The 20,937-nt window shown below is 44.2% G+C and overlaps 1 protein-coding gene across 4 annotated transcripts in view; it reads right to left on the bottom strand.

Moving 5' to 3' along the window:
* The window catches only part of UNC13B (unc-13 homolog B), a 210,848-nt gene continuing 204,448 nt past the window's right edge, over positions 14,538-20,937 (bottom strand). For 2 of the 4 annotated variants that reach the window (XM_021379970.1, XM_021379973.1), the window contains 3 exons: positions 19,194-19,286; positions 18,057-18,216; positions 14,538-16,573 (listed from right to left, as the gene is read on the bottom strand). In XM_021379970.1, coding sequence (XP_021235645.1) covers positions 16,288-16,573; positions 18,057-18,216; positions 19,194-19,286 — 539 coding nt within the window. In that variant the 3' untranslated portion in view covers positions 14,538-16,287. The remainder of the gene's footprint in view (positions 16,574-18,056; positions 18,217-19,193; positions 19,287-20,937) is intronic. The other 2 variants (XM_021379974.1, XM_021379972.1) reach the window with 1 other exon arrangement.

Here is a 20,937-nt window from a genome sequence, read left to right as displayed (position 1 = left end):
CCCAGCGTTGCATCTCTGAGTCAGCGTGTGGGTAGGGAGCCTCTCATGCAGCACTCAGGATTGGTCTTAGAGGATACAAAAAATTACCATTCTTTCCTCTCTGCGCTGTTTGGGTCACTAAAGTAAAAATAATTTCAAAATAACAATAGCTAATAATTTAGAATGAAAAGCACAGCTTGAGATGAAAGCTATTAGTGCATGAGAACTCCCTTTGTTTGGAGATAAAAAGCTACTGTTTGAGAATGATGCAATATTTAAGGTGGAAAGAAAGAAAAGAAAAACATTCTGCTTTCTAATGGGAAACGGTGTTGCAAGAATAGCAAACATGATTGTCTCTTCCCTTAATCCCCCTCAGCTCTTCCCCAAAGATTTCCTGGAAAGGAATCCTTGCAAAAGTTGTTCACTTCATAAAATACGAAGCACCGGGGAGCGTTTCCTTTCTCTCCCATCTTCTGCCTGTCTCCAGGTTCCAGACCACAGGTGGGACTTCTCTTGTCCTTTGTGAATTCAGAGTCTGTTTTAACTGAGTACTAGGTCTCTCCATGCCCACATTCTGCTTTAGAAGCATCTTGCTGTGTTGCAGCTTTCTCCAGTAGCGGCAACGTGTTGGATGTGGCAATGGAGAGATCACGGAGGCTCATCCCTCCAGCGGTCAGCACTCCAACCGTCCTGGAATACTGAAATTCAGCATAACATCAATGGATGAAGCAGAAGAAAATAAGGTTTTGCCCTCTCTGGGGTTAGCCTATGAGGGCTTAAAACTGACAGTTCCTGCTTATCTGGTGTCTGAACTTTGGGGGTGGAGATCCATGATGTCAGCACCAAAAGCAGCTGAAGGAGGGGGTCTGGTGGCGGCAGGACGGTCCTGTTTTGGCTAAAGGTGTAGGGAATCAGCTGGTAATGCTTCAGCACAGAATCTTGAAGGCTGCGGTGCCCAGAGTGAGTCTTTTTGCTTTGTTAATCATGAAGTGAATAATGAAGTATCATCCCCGATGTATCATAATGAGAACACGCTGAACATGTATGACTGTAGTACTCGACTCTCCACCCAAATGATGGTCAACATCACCCCATGGAGGGAAACAGGTATGGTTCAGGATATCAGGGAAAGAATCTTGGGAGGAGAAAAGAGAAAAGGTGAGCAGAGAAAGGAAGAGAGATGGAAGGAGAGAGATGGAAGGGGAGATACGAAGCTGTGCTCCTCTTCCTCCTCCAGGACAGTGACATCTTCTTGGTAAGCTCTGTGCTTTGTCTGTTAGTGAAGAACACACAGGATACCTAGAGTTTTGCCAGCGGTAGTGACATAGGTTGATACTGTCACTGATGGAGCATTTATTAACAGCAAGCCTGATCTGTTATGTTTGTTGCTTCGACATATATTATTTTTTTTAATATTTGTGAAACTGTCCAGTGAGAGTCCTGAGGGGACTCAAAGGCAAAATCAAAACTGTACTTTTGATGGAACATGCTCCTGCAGATCCAAGCGTGGACAAAACCACTCCAAATGGTGACTGGTCCTTAAACACAGGTGCATCTGTCAGCTGTGTGATTTCACTCAACGTTTGGACGAGGCCAGTCCTGTTTCATTCCCTAGGCCCTGCCATGCAGGCGCAAAGATTATACAGATTATCGGTAACACAGTTCGATGTCTAAGAATGTGTACTGCCTGAGTGTGAAGAGAAATAGCCAGTTTGAAGTAAGGGCACCTTAGTTCAGACCTGTGGGGTACAAATCTCCCTGCAAACAAAGTAGCTATGTCACAAACCATCAGTGCAGTTCATGAGATGTTGGCTACAACATGAAAACCACGTTCAGAAACCCCTGTATGTCCCTCAGATTGAGGGGTGATTCAGCTTTAAAAAGAAAAAAAAAAATGTACATTTGTTTGCATTTTCAATCAGGTCGTTTCCCTTCCCTCGCTCACTGCGATGTTAAAGCACCAGCAGCTCCATACAGTGACAACAGAGCTTTTCAGCAGCAGAGGTCTAAGTGCAGCTGCACCAAGGCTTGTGCTGGCACAGCCCATGGGACAACGCAGTTTGATGCCAAGGTCCAGGTTACAGCCAGCTGTATGGTGAAACCATGGAGAAACACAGCAATAATACCATCAAAACAGTCTCCCTTGGATGATGTGGGCCAGAGAGTGGACATTACTGCAATGTTGGGAGAACTCCTGCTGCTGAGTATTCTTGGCTGTTTACTGAGAACCCTATTTTGTGGAGTACATTTGCAACGAGGCAGCTGCAACTGGTCTTCAGAGACACGATCCAGTTCCCTGGAGGGAACTCCCATGTATATCAGACACAATTACACAAACTCACTGGCAGAATTCAAGTCTCTTACTGAGAGATGTGCCAGAAAATGCTTCCTGACGTTTAATGCCAAGCACACTGTAATGAGGATGTAAACAGCCCCTCACTCCAAAACAGATGAAGGAGTAGCACAGGAACCCAGGGAGGAACAGCTCTGTAGAAATGCATCTGTTGCTCTCAATTAGGATTCAGACGCCTCTCCAGCTTGCTTTATTCTAAGGCATGCCGGATGTTTGTTGCACAAACTCCCTGATGCTTGCACCCTGATCAAAAATAAAAATAAGAAATGCAAGAACAGAACGGGTGTCACAATCTGCATCTAAAAGCAGCATGTGGCCATGTATCACTGCAGCCCACTGCTGTCACAGGAGCTGCTGACCCACGTTTCGTTTTTCACTTTTGCTATAGTGTCGTTGTCACCTTACAGTGTGTTTCAGGAAGATGTACGCACCTCCTTTCCCATGGCTGCTGAAAAATTTCAGTTTCCCGTCAGTTCGTTGGAATACCAAAGAGAAGGCCTTCAAAGAGGCAATTTCTGAGCCTTCTGGAACATCTCGGTCAATGCTCAGCACTCAAAGAGAAGCCATTCAGTGCTCTGAACTACCTTATTAGCGGTACAAGGTAAAGAGCACTACAAGAAAAGGCAGGAGAGAGGTCTTTATGAAATACCGGCTAAAGAGCAGTAACAGAACAAAATCTGTTCTCAGTAAGGTGAACCTCATCCTTAGACAGGCATAAATGGTGTGTTCAGAGCTCATGATGCTGGAGGAGTGCCAGGGCAAGCTGTATGGTCACTGTCAGCTTTTTCTGTGACTGAAGCCACCATCATTAACAGGATTGGTACTGACCATCATTAGCACAATCCATAATTTGCATCGTTCATGTTGCAGGACTTGGAACTTACGACAGGATGACAAATCAAACTTTCACCCCAGGCAACCAACTCTGTGTGAGCAGTGAAGTCACAGCTGTTTAGTACATAGAAAATCCTACAGCTGGAAACATTTAAAATGTTATTATAACTGATTGCTGGCATGTCTCTGTCTAGTACCGTCCATCCTGAGTTTGTCAGAGCTTTAAAATGTCACAAAACATTCGTAATGAGCATAGCATGTTAATTACAATAAGGCTCTTTCAGAGCAACATAGTGCATAAATTTTTGTCCCCCGAATTGACTTCCCATTATGAAGGGGTTTTGATCATGACATGACGACATGGCATGGTCACCATTAGAGACAATAATTTCCACTCTAGCAGAGGAGAAATGTCTCCCCATTTCCCTACATACTTTCTTTGATCCTGAGTGTGTTCCTTGCTTGCCAGGGACAGGAGATATTGGGAGATGCAACCTCAAAGCTTCTGTGAAGATTCCTGCAATGACCCCTGGCCACCAAAATCAACATTTGGTTGAGCTTTGCAGAACCATCACGCTTCCTGCTCTCTCCCACCTCCTCTCAAGAAAAGATGAAGGCTCGATTTGACAGGTGCCCTACTTACCTGCAGCTTTGATCTCTTGCAACTCTCTGTTAACAGAAGTTGGGAGTGATTTCTGAGGGAGCCTCGGAGTACGCATGTTCACAGCCTGGAGAGCTGCTCTGCTTTCTGGGAGGGCTGGCTTTATGAGACTTCAAAGGAAGGAGGGGAGGTATTTTCCCTGTGCCACTCCAGTTTTCCTCTCTGCTGCCTCTGAATGCTGTCAGCCTCGGAACCGCTGATGTTTCTCAGGACAGACCCCATAGCGAACTTCTCTGAACCACACCCAGGGACAAATGAGCTCAGGGAGGCTTTGGCTTTCCTTTGCAGCCCCAAAAACAAGCACCTGCAATGCATCTACAGCCCCCAATTCCTCCAGCCCAGGCCATCAGTGGGCAGCAGGCACATGCAGTGCAAGGGCAGAGTTTGTGTCCACCATGACGCAATGTCTAACACAACAATCTGAACCAGTGGGTGTGCCTATCATGAAGCCAGTGCTCTCCTGCAGCCCCATGGTCCATAGCAAAGCATGCACACAGTATTTGAAGGGCTCTCACTGCTGGGTGTCATGCCCTGATGTCTTACCACAGAATCACAGAATGACCTGGGTTGGGAGGGACCTCAAGGTCATCAGGTTCTAACTTCTCTACTGCAGGTCCTCCTCTGGGAGGAAGCCTGAGTAAATACTGCTTGTCTGATGTCTGTGTGTCATAGAATCAAAGAATCATTAAGGTTGGAAAGAAGACTGAGATCACCTAGTCCCATTGTCCAACCCGTGTGCACCTAGACCAAATCACAGACTGGGCAACTGGAGGAAGATGGGGTCTTTTTGCTCCCAGACAGGTTAAGTAGTTGATTTAATGCCTAGCAGTCAATGCAGGGTTATGTGCCATGCTGGCACAACCAGACTGCATTCACAAAAAGACAAAGTCAGATGGCCTGGTTGCAAGAAAACTAACTAAGTTTGAGTCATTATCAAACCTTCATGCTATTTCATGATGAAAGTAGTAAGACTCTTCCATTTTGTTTAAGACATTTTGCATTAAAATTCTTCTTTGTAAATTATTTTTGAATTGGATCTCAGTAAAATTCAGCACTGGTAGTACTTCCTGATATGGCTCTGCAACTCACCATCAGATGTCCTCAAGCAGAAAAAGGACTGAAGTTTTTTTCCCAGATGATCATTTCTCCTGCTTCTTGTCTTCTGTCATGAGCCTTTGTTCCAAGTTCTCCTTAAAGAACTCTTTGTGCTGTACTTGAGCTATGCTTGTGCCAGAGCTCTCTCTGAACAAAAATAATATGATTAACCTGACACAGAGAACTCTGTGGCTGGCTGGAGTGGCACTGGGCCAGCAGAGCTGCACTTGCCAGATCTCATACCTGTACTTCTGCGCCATGACAGTATCACTCTACACCAATTACCTCTCTAGGATGAGAGGTAATGTTTTTAAGTTGCACCAGGGGAGGTTCAAGTTGGATATTAGGAACAATTTCTTCTTCAAATGAGCAGTGAGGCACTGGAACAGGCTGCCCAGGAAGGTGGTGGAGTCACTGTCCCTAGAGGTGCCCAAGAAACGTGGAGATGTGGCACTGAGGGACGTGGATTGGTGGGCATGGTGGGGATGGGTTGAGGTTGGACTAGATGATCTTAGAGGTCTTTTCCATCCTTAATAATTCTATGATTCTGTGATTTTAAGTTATGTACCCATAACAAAGATAAGAACTTACACAAGTGGTGAAGAACACAGACCATGACTCAGACAGGTTGGTGTAGCAAGTGCTTGGGAAATCTGATTGTGCTGCTGTGCTGTGGATGGAAGGAGGATTGCTCCCACACTGTTTGACAAGAAAATTATTTTGTCCTCACTAAATGCCTTACGCCAGAATTTTACATCATTTAGTTCTGCAAAATGGTCCATTACATGGTTGCTTAACTCCTACCCCATGCAAATGTCACATGAGAGGGGATACAGAACCGAGGGGGACCCCAGAGACCTCTGTGTTCTGGCTTAGAAGATGAACTGAAAGCCACACAATCCTCTAGAACTGTTTCTGCTGCAGAGGTAAACTGTCTTCTTGATTGTCCTAGAATGAGATACTGAATTTTCTTCATTATTTGCAAAGTTAGCAACAAGGAAAGAAATTCCTGAAGATTCACGGTTCTTGTTTATAATAGGTGAAAATACGTATATTACTTGGACTCCAATTCTACAAAACTACACTCAGATAGGAGAAACTGGCTGCGTACAGATCAGGTGGTGGTAAGGACCCATTAGCTGGCAAAAATATCCATTCTCAGAGGGCTGACCTTGCCTGCTTACTTATCACAAGCAGGTAACAGGATTAATTGGAAAAAGATTACTTTCACTGAAAAAGAATGTCATGGGAAGGAGATGCCAAGGGATGGTGGAAAGCTACTTAAAGCTGGGTGGAAACTCTGCACCATCGTCATTCAGCATGAAAATACTTCTTGATCCCCAAATCTATTTGGGGATGAAGCCACTATGATCTGAGCACTTATGGAAGATAAAGCAAACAGATCTATAAGAAAAGAGAAACTTTGTGTTACCCATTGCCTATGGAGGTGGACTTTTAATTGCTGATCAATCTCTGGTTCTTCACAGGAAAGGTGGGAGAAGGAAACAGATACACTTTGTTTTACATCTAAGCAGCTGTTCAGTGGGATGGAGGGGGGGAATACTGCCTGATCCTTCCAGGAGATGTCTCAAACACTGAAGCATAGCAATTAGTAATGGTTTGTAAGCTGACATTTCTTCTTTCTGTGGTTTTGGAGCTAATTCCAAGCTGATTATCTGGGCCCATGTAGACAATGCAGTGAAACCTCTCAGCTTCTCCTGCTGTGAGCACCCGGCCTTCTGCTGTGAGTCTGTGATCAATAAGAACCAGAGACTTGATGCCTCAAACCAACCAAACTGAGATCAGAAAGCTAAGCATGCCCAAACTGGTACCCACCAGAGCAAAACACCAGTGGTTGATCCCCATTTCTTAGTGCTCTAGCAGCAAGAAAATGGATAAATTCCTTGGGGTGGTTACAGTCAAATTCCCTATTAAGCCCAACACAGAGTTAACTAGGTGATGCACCACGGTCTGTGCAATGCAGTAGATGAAATCAAATGACCTACTGGCTCTTCTCTAGCTCTCATGCTATGGATGTTAAGCATTTTGCAGTCCTTATTCTTTTGGTGAGGTACAGGAAAAGTCGTAATAGTCTGCAGTGACTTGGGATTATAAACTATGAGAGAACTGGTGGGCTCCTCTGCCACTGAAGGAGATAGGTTTTCACGGCTCCAGAGAACTGCTTTTTAAACACATTCTTGTGACACTTTCCACTGAATCATGCTTTTCTGTCAGTCTTTTAGAAACACATTGCATGACTCAGGCAAGACCTACATAACATACAGAATTGTCTGCAGTACTAGCACTTAGTTTACTGATTAGCTCATTCATGTACTGGGAGAACAGTGTTTTACAGCATAGACACGAGCTGTTACTGGTTTGGGCATGGCACCAGACACTAGAGACTGAACACAAGTAATGTCAAGGAGCAAAACATGTGTCTTTCTCTTCCACTGCTCCATCCCGCTTCATACAGAGAACATTGCACGTGGGATGTCCTTTCAGTATCTCAGTGAGGGTTGTGAGAAAGAAGAGGACAGACTCTTCAGCAGGGTCTGCTGTGACAGGACAAGGGGAAATGGTTCCAAACTAACAGAGGGGAGATTTAGACTGGATACAAGGAAGTTTTTACAGTCAGAGTGGTGAGGCACTGGAACAGGTTGCCCAGAGGGATTCCCTTCCTTGGAGGCATTCAAGGTCAGCCTGAGCCAGGCTCTGGGCACTTGATGGAGCTGTGGGTATCCCTGTTCATGGCAGGGGAGTTGGACTACATCAGCTTTAAGGGTCCCTTCCAGCTGAAATGATTCTTTGATTCGATGATATTCTCCACACACATTCCTCTCTTGTCCTCCTACTCCATTTCCCTGTGGTTAAAGCCACACACAGAGTAGCCAGCTATTGCCACTTGTCATCAAAATGCCATGCCAGGTAGCACAGATGAAGCCTGAAGCCTTTCTCAAAGTCAGAAACCAAAGGCTGAACATGAACAGAGGTGTAACACCTTTGGCTGCCTGGACAAGGAGCACTAAGCAACAAACTGCAAGAGAAAAACAGTAAATGACTTCTCAAGGAGAGGGAAAAAGAAGATTCTTCCCACCTGAAGTTCATCACCCTCCATCTTGATGGCTGTTATTTTTAGTAGAAAAAGGCATTTGACGGCATCACTATATCTATGAAATTTAAAGGTGGTTTATTGCTTCTTGAGGTGTCTTCTTATTGTGAAAAGGCTGGAGTTGGATTGAGGAGGTGGCTGCTGAGTGCCATAACGCCAGTTATCAGGTGACTTTCGGGAAGCTGGCTTACAAATGTGGAAATGGATGTTTCTGCTGACACAGCATCACCAAAATGTAGAAACTGGGTGTGACTCACGAGCTTGATAGAGGAAGGAGCTTGGTATATCATCCTGAGAAAGAAGATTTCTCATGTTTCCCTTCTTTAGGACTGGCTCCAGAGGAAAAAAGTCACTATCCTACAAATCTGTAAAGCAAAACTTCCTCTATCAGAGGTTTCACTTTCATTTCCTACATAACTTGTCACTTTTGGAGGCTGGATTTCACGGCACACAGACACCAACCAGGTGTCTGAAGCCTCTGCACTCAGATCGTTCCATGAGTAGTTGGACAGGTTTTGTTAATCTGGATTTGGGCTGAACAAATCAGATGTTCTCCAGCTGATTCTCCTTGCTCCAGTTTCTAGGACAACAAGCTCCCCCTGCAGAAAAAACACGCAGGGATGGCTCCTACAGCACTATACAAAAACACAGTGCTTGGGAGGAATTGCACGGAGCAGCCTCTGCAGCTGTTGTACAGTAGTTCCACTGCCAGCACTCATAGTGGTCTCAGACTTCCCTCCTCCTTTTGCTTTGAGGAGAAAAGAGATAAGGAACAAAAGTGAAAAAAATGCCCATACTGGGAAGGGAGGTTTCGTTGTTTTTGTGTTTTCCTTTTTTTTTTTTTCAAAAGTGAGCAAGAAACTTTCCTGAAACACAGTTTGTTTCTCCAGACTTGCTCCTCCTGCACACTCAAGGGAATATGCCGCTGCTGCTGCCACGTTCTGAGAAAGCCTCAGTCACTATTGTGCAGGTCTATTGCATCCGTGATGGTCATCCTCAGAACTTCCTCCTTGGATGAAATAGAGGACCTGACCTGGGCCTGGGTCCAGAAAGGCGCATGAAATAATTCCAAATAAGGATCTGCAGCCCGACAAACTCCCCAAGAGGATAAAGTGACCATGTTTAGCAGTGACTTAAAGCAGCTCTTGGACTTCATCACCTCTTGCAGCAATCTGCGTTTCCAGCTACGACTAGGAGAGAGCCAAATCTTAGCAAATCTATTTTCCACTTCTGAGGATGCAGACAGACAAGGCGTACCTTCCTAGGATCCCTGAACACCAATGGATAACAAAGTGAGGATGGGAATGTGCATCTCAGGAAAATAAAAGTTCTACAGTGAATGTTATGTGGATAAATTCACACCACTCAAAATTACTTCCCCAGAGACTGGTGCGCAGGGTTGACGTTCCCTTTCCAGCAGTTGGGAATCATTTTGGCTGACAGTTGTCATTACAGAAAGCTAGCAGATAAGCTATTGGTGGAGAGCTGCTATTCATAATGGCATTAGCAGATGTGGTAACTGACAGGTTTTGTCACCACATCATCACAAAGACGATAAAAGGAGGTGTTATTCTGCGTTTGCTCCCAATAAGCAGTGAAAATACTAAAAAGAGAAACTCTTAGAAGCATGATAGCCCAGAGAATAGCTATTTATAGTTCAAATGCAATAGCTAATAAGGCTCTGTATGGCTTTGATTTCTGAAACAAAAACAAAACCCATATACTGAAAATAATGCAGAGATAAATAAGGACTGGTTTAATTTAATCTGAATTAATGTTGCCAAGGGAGCAGAGAAAATCTAAAGGTTCTTTGAGGTGCAGAGATTGAGACAAGAGAGGGAGGAAGAGCTGCTATGTACTTTTTCATGGCAGAATTTGAAGGCAGTGCTTTGGTCTCAAAGCAAAATCTTTATGGAGCTGTTTGTGATGAGTGCTGCAGGGTGGTAGCATCCCCAGTGAGATGAGCATCACTGAACAAAGGCTTCGTCTCCCAGTATTCCGAGTCTTGTCTGATATTCCTTGCAACTTCAACATGTTTACATTATTTATCACATCGCCTTGCACTGTGCCAAAATAACAAATGCCATGCTTCCAGGCTTCTGCGTGTCATCTGTAGGCTGCCAGTAGTAAACCTTCGTCCTTCCCAACACCAAACTGCTCTAATTTTTCTTCTTTCTTCGCTGCATTCTGCAGTACACAAACGGTGCTAAGAAATCGGCTCAAGTGTCTCATGATCTCGTGTGCGTACAGCGACAGGCAGGGCGGCAGCTATGGGTTTGTGGCACTGAGGGACGTGGTTAGTGGGCATGGTGGGGGTGGGTTGATGGTTGGATTTGATGATCTTCATGGTCATTCCAACCCTAATGGTTCTGTGATTCTGTGAATTCCCCAGCTCAGAATGACAGATGTCACTGGGGTGTTACTGGAGAAGCACCCCTCCCCCGCCTCCTCTTCTAGCCCTGTTTGACCTGGGCATGTTTAGGAGTGAGAAACTTGCTAAGGAGGTTGTGGTGCTGCGGTTCAGCCTCGCTCTCTCCCTGCGGTTTGCCCTGCTTCTTGATATTTTGAGGTCGCTGGAGGGTTCCTCAAACCCTGGGTGGTGTCCTGGCCCTAGGGGAGCAGAGCGGATGGTCCTGGGGACTCTTCTGAACCTCAGGGCTGTTTCATGGCGTTGGTTGACTGAGGGGCGGGTTCAGAGGATCCCTGCAGTCCCTTCTGTCACATGCTTTTTGTCTGGAAGGGGAAGGTCAAGAACAGTCAGATGAAAAAAAAAAAAATCCCACAAAAGAACTTTGCTCAGAAGGGACTGCCCCTCAGAAGGAAATGCCTGGGGCAGAAACTGCGTGATGGTAACTAAAAACCCAAGTGGGCTCAAACCCCTCTGTTTCCTGAGGATGGATCATTTCCAAGCAGATCTTCTGAGAACTCTGTAATGTGGACCTGGAGGTTTGTCGTCCTCTGGGCTCTTGGCACTGGCAAAGGTGGAGTTTCTGGGATTGGAATAATAGCAGGTGAAGTGCATAATGCATCTCGGGGGAAGCAGTCCAAATAACTTCCAGCACCTTAAGCTAATCTGAACAAGTGTGCAGTGGTTTAGGAAAAAATCTTGAGGGAAAGAAAAACAGCAGGATGGGAAATGAGACAAAAGGCAGCGTGGATTTGACAAAGGTAGAATAGGTAGGTCTGACTTGACCTTTCTCTGGAAAATGATTTCCTAGCTGTAACCTGACAAAGCTGTACGTTTCTGTGAGCTGTGTTCATTGATCCTGAGATGTCTTGGGATCTTCTTGCAGAACTCTTAGGGAAGCTGGAGGCGTCTGGGGGTGGGTGAAAGAACTCTTGAGCTTATATGAATTGGACTGAGCAATGCGAGAAGCCCATGAAGGCAGGAGCTGTGATAGAGAGTTCTCAAATCTTGGGAAAAAAAGTGATGCAAGAAAGGCTGCATGTCAGAGCAGATGCAAAGAACTATGCACAGCTGGCTGGAGCAGAAACTTTGCCATCTCTGCTAAACTGGACAAAAGCACCAGAAGCTAGGAAAGTGCAAATAAATCATGCAAAACCACACTGTGGTGCAAGAACAAGTATTTCTAGGTTGGCCATAAATCATTAAGACAGCCACTGAGAAGCTTTCTAAGCAACAGAGGACTGAGGGTCTGAAAGAATCCCCCAGACAGGTAAATCACTGTCCATGTTTCTGATTTGAAAGAGGATCTGATGGGACTACCCCACAACCACCAGGGAGGGCTCAGACTCGCAGTGGATGTTCAGTAACGTATGAGGGAATACCATCAACCTCATTAGCTGTATAGCACATGTTCACAGGTCTCACTTGTATGGAACCACACAGGGACTGATGCCTCGAGTTTTTTCTATAAAGGAGGAAATGAGAGTGTAAGGGCAGAAAAGGAAATCCCACGAGTAGTCTGACTTCCTTCAGTGCCACTACACTACCTCCTCCCTTTGTGCTGCTACCCAGAAACTGGAGAACTGAGTCCTGTGCCTGAAATGCCCACTGCCTTCTTGGAATGTCTGAGTTCCCCAGAACCTCCCATTCTCCTGCCCACCTTCTTGTCTTCATCCATCAACTTGCTCATCTCTTCCAGGAAGACTGATGCTGCGCCCTCCCAGGCTCTGCCCCGGGATCTCTGCCCTCACATCACTAACCCAGAGACACAATGCCCTTTCCCCCAAGGCCATTCCATCCCCATCATGTGTTCACAAGCATGTGCCAAGCCCTTTGGGTCCTCCTATGTTACACCTACAGCTATTTTTATGATGGTGTGTGTCACAGCCCTGAGCCAGCTGAAGCTTTAGAAAGGAATTTCCCAAAGGACAAAAAACCTGCTAAATCCAAAAGCCAGGCCTGCTTTCTTTGCATCCATGGAAAATGATCTCATCTTTTCAAATAAAGGATAGGGGAAAAAAAGATTGTTAATGGTTCTCTGCCATCCACTGCAATTCTGCAGGGTGGCTTCTTTCTTTCTCTGCCCTCCGAATGCTGGATGCTGCTCTGGTCCTCATAGCTTGGAAAAAATACATGTAAATGGAAAAGGTTCAAGGAAGGGCAGGAAGGATTATCAGAAGTTTGGGATAACTGAGTAAACTGGGACACTGCAGCCCGCATAAGGCACTGATGAGGGGTGTCAGGTATGTTAAACATCTGCAGTAAGGTTGGCTGGTAAGGGTGGATAGGACCAACACTGTAGCAACTTTTTGACAAGAATGGACATCATCAGATTAAATTAGTTGGAATCACTTCCAAAACTAAAGGCAGGTCTTCATATAACACCTCGCACATCCGTGGAACTCCTGTTCAGGGACTGAAGAGGTGGGGACAGGAGAAGGATTGTTCAGGACTTACATTAGAGAAGTCACAGACTTGGAAACACCCTGAAAAAAGTGCACGTGAAGGAAGTATCATCTGTTTACCTTGTTCTTACTCCTCTCTGGCCAGCTGCTTGTAACCATTCTGGGAGACATGATTTCTGCAGGGTGGACTTTTGGTCTGAAATCAAACTGCTGTTCCCACAGATTCAGCAGAAAGACGTAGGGTCAGCACAGTCAGACCACCAGCAGAACACACCCACGTGCCTTCAGCATCCAGCTCAGCTCCCAATTCTCCCTTTTGAAGTCCGTGTTGCAACACCCCAGACTCTTCCTGGAGTCTGTGTCAACTTAGCACTGCTGGAGTTTGTCATCTTTGCCACGATGCTTCCATCCCAGCCAATAATTTTTATATAAATGTACTATTTAATTCATATGATACGTACAAAATGTGATGTAAACACAATAATTTATATATTTTCCGTATGTCATAAATTATATGTTTATCGATATTGTGTGTATGTATAATTTTTACACGCACAGTGCATAGCCTACATCCAACTGTCATTTTGAGGAGCGTTCAGAAAGTAGAGTGAAGAGAGACGTGCACAACACCCTTTGCTACCGCCAGTATGAGAGGAAGTCCAAGTGCAAACGTGAATACTTCTTCTGGCAGGAAAGAAAATGTGGAAGCGTGAAGAATGAATGTGAACCCCAAACACGATGCAACATGGGCCATTTTAGATAAACGTATTACAAAGCAACAGTTATAAGAACTGATTCTATGATCAAAAAGTTTACAAGTTTGGTTTGCAGGACAAGCACCAGGCTGGTGGATAAGCAATATACAGAGTCTGGGATTCCCAGCTCTGCTAACAGCCAAACCTCCTTTCCACTCCAGGCCTCTTCCCCATGGATACAGATCGCAATTTTCCTGTGAAAAGCTCTTTATGGGTTCCTCCCCACTGCAGTGCTTGCGGAAGCAATGACCAGTGAACATATCAGTGAGTTAGAAACTTGTGTCCATCTGACTGCAATGAAGTGGGGCATTGAATTTGTGCTTCAGACAACACTTCAGGCGACATGCCATCAAACTCAACACAAAACCTGAGGCCTGCATCCTTATGAAGTATGAATCTCCGAGTTATTTAAGCTTTTCTGCTTGAAATTGGCAGTGTCCCCAAAAAATGAGGAGAGGGAGTAATTTACTTGACAACAAGAAGGTTTATTCTTTCATCTCAAACATCATCTACATAGTATTAACGCTCATCAGACTGAAAGCTGTCAATCCATTTTGGTATACAATTATTTTTCTCCACGTGTTATCAGTAAGGTACCCTACTGCCTGCCTGAGGCTTCCACTTAGCACCACCAGGAGGCTATGCCTGAATACAAAGGAAACTCAAAGGCAAGATAGGCAAACAAAAGGAAGTACATTATTCTCTACGCTTTTTTGTCTCAGTGCTCTATCAGAAGCCAGGAAAAGATACCAAAGACAGAGGTACTCTACCACAGAGTAAGAGGGAACTACCTGACTCATACACTGTGCTGGGCATCTACAGTACTAAGGAAAAGCCTACATACTAAATGAGAGTAATTTGCAAAGTTGCAGTAGCAGTTCTCACCTACATGATTTAGCAAGTCCAATCACAGTTATACTTCAACAGACAACTCCAGATGCTGCTAAAAGAGTTTATTAGAGACTGTACTAACAGTTCTCGTAACAATGGCACGTACGACAATTCAGAATTGTGACAAAAAGCGTGAGGTTTAGGAGAGCACTACTGCAGCACACCACAGACACGAACAAAGCAGATGTGCAGTCTCAACTCTACAAGCAAGCCCATGGAATACAGCAGTCATATCATACAGCTGTACAAGTGTCAGACAAAATAGAAAAGAAAATACAAAAAAAAAAAGTCATTCAATAGCCGGTCCTTGAATTTATTGACAGTATTACAGTACTTTATGGACAAGGACTGGCTTGTTCCAGCTGCACCTTCCACAGTACGAGGGCAGCTGGAAATAGCAAATATCCCCTTAGTGAAGAAAAAATCAAAAAAAAACCATACATCGTTACAATCATTGCTCCAGACCTTTCTGCTCAAGAAATTTCAAATTCTGACATCCCCGCAATCACTTTGCTCAGGACACTGTTTTATTTTGCAAGAAAACAAAACTAGTATGGTTTTTCAAGATAGTGCAAAAATATTTTCAATGGTATCATTAAATCACAGATTAATGACAATCAACACGGATCAACCATGGCATGGCCAGCAGCAGCTTCAGGATCAGAACCAAACAGACGTGCTGCCCCTCCACCTGCACTTAAAAGAGTGAGTGCATGCAGAGGGGAGATGTGTAGTTCTCTTCCAAACAAGCCATTATTTCTGGGTTTATAAGGAGAAACGGCCTGCAGGGTAACAAAATGATACAGAAAATTTGCAAGTATTATCAAACAAAACAAAACAAAACAAAACAAAACCCCACAACCAACCAAACAAAACCAGAGCAACACCCTAACTAAAGAATATTGAAGTGGAAAAAGTAAATAGTAGCCGTATTATTTGTCACGGCTGTAATGTTGCTCCCTTCCTTACCGGGTCGGTCATGGTAGTCAAAGTGTGACTCGTGGAGCTCAGCAGCTTACAGCACCCACATGGTGATGCAGGACACCCAGCAGCACGCGGGGATTTTATATTCTCTACAACACAGCATCTAGTAATAATGGCAGGGCAGCTGCAGCCTGCTCCTGGTGCGCTGCCTTTGCAGTTTTTGGCTATAAGATCTTAGGCCCTCTGCACTTGTTCCACTGGGCATGTTCATGCTCACAGCAGCACATCCACAGTCATACATTCATCTGGGGTACATCTTCACAGCAATTTGCAACTTCTTTTTTTAAGCAGACGTTGAGGTGTCTGCATAACACATTGAGAGACTAGTGCACTCTGAGCAGAAACACCCTTTGGCAGCTCCACAGCATATGAATTCAACGAGATAACTGTGTTTTGCCAAACCCCAAAATCATTCTTCTCCCAATTTCCATACAGTTGGTTTGTTTCGTAGTGTGATTATGTAGAACCTTTTCAACGTCTGCCAGCTTCAGAGGATAAAATCACAGTGCTGCATATCAACAAAACCCAGCATACCCAGCCTGCAATATAAAATAATTTATATACACAAAGCAGAATTTGCATCTTAAATAGGAAGAGATTGTCTTGTTCTCTACGGTGTCTTACCCAGCTACTAAAAAATAAATAATTCACATCAGATTGATGGATTTGTTTCCTCTACAGCACACGTGCGCTATCAGAGCTGACAAAGATAACATGAAAAAATCTTTTGTAATTAATAAAAGAGAATTGTTGAACACTTGCACATATTGGCACAAGGCAGAAGAGAAAAGGAAAGATCACACAGCGCAGCTCAGGTGCCTTCCTCTGTGGAACGGGACTCAGATTTCAACTTCACAAATTCTTTTGCAACCTCATCATTCGTTCTTTGGGAAAGAATCCTCAGGACTGTAAGTCCAGTCTCATCCATGTGAATCCTGCGCCCAAGAGGGCACCAGCAAGCACAGCTTCCTTTGTCTGCTATGTCTCTGAGCTGCATCACCGCTATCCCAAGCACCCGATCCTCCCGGGCAAAGCAGTAGTCCTTCACGCAGACTTGGAGCTCATAGGCATCAGGGCCGTCCTCATTCCCCAGTATGCTGAAAAACATACAGGTTTACTTATCAGGACATATCAATTCCTCTTAAAAATATACTTTAAAAACACATCGGTGGCTGGGTAGATTGCTAGACGAGCCACAAAAAACTCCTTTCTATAGAATCATAGAATCATTGGAATTGGGAGGAACCCTCAAAGCTCATCTGGTCCAACTCCCCTGCAGTGAACAGGGACACCCACAGCTCCATCAAGTGCTCAGAGCCCCTCTTCCCTGACCTTGGGTGTCTCCAGGGACGGGGCATCCACCACCTCTCTGGGCAACCTGCGCCAGTGCCCCACTACCATCATTAACTTTTTTTTCCTGTTTGGAGAGGCAGGAGTACAACATATGGTGTATGCATATTTTTGCTGTTTCATAGTTGCTAAAGACAACCCAGCTATTCAAAAAGGAAAAAAAGAAACAACTCTTTTCAAGTTGCCTTTGCTTGTGTGTGTGTGTGTGTGTGTGTGTTAAACTGCAAAACAAGAAGAATGGAGAACATAAAAGACATGCTAATAGATTTTCAACTCAGACAACTGTAAACATTTCTGCTCCTGCTAAGGGTTGTTTTATTTCAGTAATTAATATTTTAATTAGATGAAGTCTTTGTTAATGATTCAGAACCTTCCATTAAAGCAACCGCTAATAAAAATACATTCCCACCCTTTCTGATGTTTCTAAAGCTAAAAGAAAAAGAAAAAAGGCACAAAAGTTTCTTCATTTAAAGGAAGTCTGCCTCTCTCCATATCAAAGAAAAATCATACAGCCAGTCTGTCTTCTCTGGGAAGTTTACAGTCTTTTGCTGGTCATCGCTTCTCTCATTCACAGAATCCTGGAAAGGATTAGGATGGAAGTGACCTCTGGAGGTCAGCTGGGCCAACCCCTGCTCAGGCAGGGCGACCCAGATTCATTCATTCTTACTGTACAGCTGGGTGACGACCAGTCTGTAGCTCCTTTGGTTGAGTCTTCCAGAAAGGAAGATGCCTTTGTAATAATGAAAGCCAAGTAAGAAGAGATCAGTAGTTCATGTTGAGAAAGGCTGCAACTTCTAACAGATCCAAGGTCTATAACCTTGGAAACAAGGATACACAAGTTCACAGAGCATGCCTTGTAAGTCAAGTTGGGATAAAAACACTCATTAGGAGTCCATAATGAACTTTTAGCCTCAACTCTTAACAACAAAATACACAAAGATCATTAAAATGACAGAGCACAGTAAGATATGTTGACAGGACATATGACACATTTCCAAAGGTAGCCAAAGGACACTGCTGGTAAAGAATGACTCCCAGCATCCCACCCAAGGCAAAATCTCCCATCATCTAGCTTTTCCTGCCAAGACACCTGACGCCGGGCCAAGCTGCTGGTTCAAGTACTGCTCTGGGCCCTGGGCAGGCTGTTTGTGGATGCTGGAAAAAAACCACAATCTGTCCACTGCATCTAAACAAGCCAGGTCAGATCCTCAGGCTATTTTTCACACTTACAAGTGAAAGGTTTCATTGTATTTGGGAGCCCAGTTGTTGCTCTTTGACTTTGTTGTGAACTTCCTCTTCTTGTCACTTTGGTGAGGTCCAATCATGGTAATTTCAACGAACGGACGGAACATGCCAGACGTCTGCCACTTCAGGTCGTTGGCTGCCACAACTGGAAAAGAGTCACAATCTGCTTTACAATGAATGCTCATTTGTTTCCATTGCTAGCTTTCCGCTCTGATCTCATTTCAATTCCTTGTCTAACGTAAAACACATGAGCGATGTCTTTTTTTTTTTTTTTTTGTCCTGTTTAAATTCTGTCTAGGGAATCTAAAACTTTTCTCTTGCCATATGCACGTTCAAGAACCTAGTCAAAAAGCAGGCATCCATGCAGCTCTGTCTGGTCCGTGTTTAGTTCTGTATCAGCTGTTGAATGAGAAAAATCAGGGCGTGTAGGGGGCTGATATTGAAGTCTGCTGAAAAGGAAAATGAGACTGCAGGTAAGACAAAGTGTATGAGCTGTGGGTGGTTTCAGAACTCACAATTATTAGCTCTTTAATTCCCATTCTCTCACAAGAAGCATAGAAAATATCTGTGAACTGCACTGTGGTAGAGATTTACCCAGGAAAAGAGACGGCTGGAGAGCTGTTTATATATATCTTTAGAGGAAATTAAAGTAGTTAAATATGCTGCACTCAAGCAAAGGAGACGAAGGAAGAGGAAGCCTGAGATGAATCACTGCTTCAGTTATTTTCAGAGCAGCTCTTCTGGGATCAATTTGGCCTTCAGGATGGAGGAGAGCAGAGGCCCTGACCTCTTACTGGTTCTGCAGTTTCTCAGTTTACACTGAGCAGTTTCACACCATCACTTTGTCATGCTGCTCTGTTCTCCGCAGAACATCCTAAACTGTGGGGCCTTTGAGAGCCACCACCTGATTTGTTTACTTCATGTATCATAGCCAAAATACAACCAGACTCTATGCCACCACGTCACTTGCTAGACTGGACACACTCATTTACTGTGTCCCTGCATGGTCGTGATGTGAAACAGAAAAACAATTTTGGATCCACATCACATGAGTCCGCACAAACTTTGGAAGTTTGCCTTGATACAGTCAGCGCCCAAGCAGTAAAGCGTATCTGCCCCTACCTTTCACTGTGACCTTGTGTTCACCAGTTCCTGGATGGGTATACAGGTCGATCTGTATGGACACTTCACCCACAGGGTCATCCACACCAGAGCCTGTTGGAAGAAAATTGGCACGCACCCGCCGTGCACACACAGATTATTGGTACCCATCTCTGACTCACTGGCCTCAGCAGACAATAGCGTTCTCAGACCCTCCACAGCCAGATTTTTCTGATAATAAAACACTAATGCAAACTAACAGGCTTGCATGCCCAAGAAGCATAAACACTAACTTTTTTTTGCACTCCACCATAAAAATCACACCCTGTAAGGAATTTAAAAATAAATTAAGCTATCTAAACCATGACAATGAGCCCTCTCAGAGAGCAAGAATTTTTTTCAGAGGTTCCTGCCAAGCTGTTATATACACATGCAGGCATTTCAGTGGTGGGCATCAGCATTCCCATCAGAATTAAGGACGAGGATTAAAAAAAAATTAAAAACCAGAAAGGCACAACAGAACGTGTAAGGGAAGTTTAGGAAAAAAAAAAAGACAAGATGTTAGCGGTTAGCACTGAGCCATAATGCAGTCTCACCCTCCAAGAAGGTTTCCATGCAGTACAACAGATAAAAGCTGTTACCCTGACTGCCCCCACCTGCTTCCCTTCAGTGGGTAATGAGAATCCCTTAACTGCTGTACCCCAAAGAGCATGAGAAAGAAGCACTCAACTCGCATATTCATTTCCCTTCATTGGTCAGGCAGCCAGAGAACAAGAGGTAGTTTCACGGAAGAAAATATAACACATTCTAACTGCGGGGGAACATCACATGAACCTTGTAATTCTTGTATTACCATGTTATCAACATTTCCACTTTTAATTATAATAATCAAGGAATATGGGGAAGTGACATTTATCTGGGTAGGAAAGCCAAGATGTCATGTAAATTACAGAAGAAGACTGCTTTGCAAAATGAAAATTAAGTTCTTTGATCAGATAGGGAGACCAATCTTCCTGTCTCTTTGATAAGTGTCTGATGAGTTTGACAATTAGCAATGCAGTTGTAAGAGGGATACCTACGGGGTAATTGGATACCTAAGAAGAGCAGTGTTAGTTTGTTAATTTTGAGACTAAGACACATTACAAAGTGAAAAAAATTGGTGTGTTTGATTGAAATTCAAGACAAGGATCTTGAAGGATGTCATTAAACAAACATTTTGATTAGATGGATCTAACATGTCAACTTCTACAAAAACAGTCTGCAGGCAGCAAAAGCACTCCTTTCAAAAGCAGGAGGTTGAGAGCTCATCTGTGCAGTTCTCTGAAGAGAATTACTTGGCACAGAACTGCCGGCAGTGAAAGTCACATTAATATACAAGTGAAAGTATCTGCACTAACATAACACCACCTCAAATTATTCTCTTAGGGGGAGATTCTCACTCCTGACCTGAGTACAACAGACAGCCTTTAGGCTGTAACAGCCATACTTCATCCTGAGCACGTTTTATCCCTGCCCAGGATGTTTGTGTTTCTGTACGTAAGCGTAGAGCTTTAAAAACCGTAGGCCCAGTTACTCATCTGACCCAGCTGACCGGGCCTATCACGGTCAGCATTTTCTGTGGGAACAGATAAGATTATCAAAATTATCCAACAACCTTATCAGGCTGAAAAATCTGATAAATATCAGCTGCCAAAGACACAGGTCTTCATTCTACTGATCTTTAGAGTCATTAATAGGTTATGAAGGAGATACTGATGCTTCAGAG

This window comes from Numida meleagris, chromosome Z, assembly GCF_002078875.1.
Source record: "Numida meleagris isolate 19003 breed g44 Domestic line chromosome Z, NumMel1.0, whole genome shotgun sequence".
NCBI lineage: Eukaryota > Metazoa > Chordata > Aves > Galliformes > Numididae > Numida > Numida meleagris.
The sequence above is the reverse complement of the archived record's forward strand: the minus strand, read 5'-3'. Positions and strand labels throughout refer to the sequence as shown.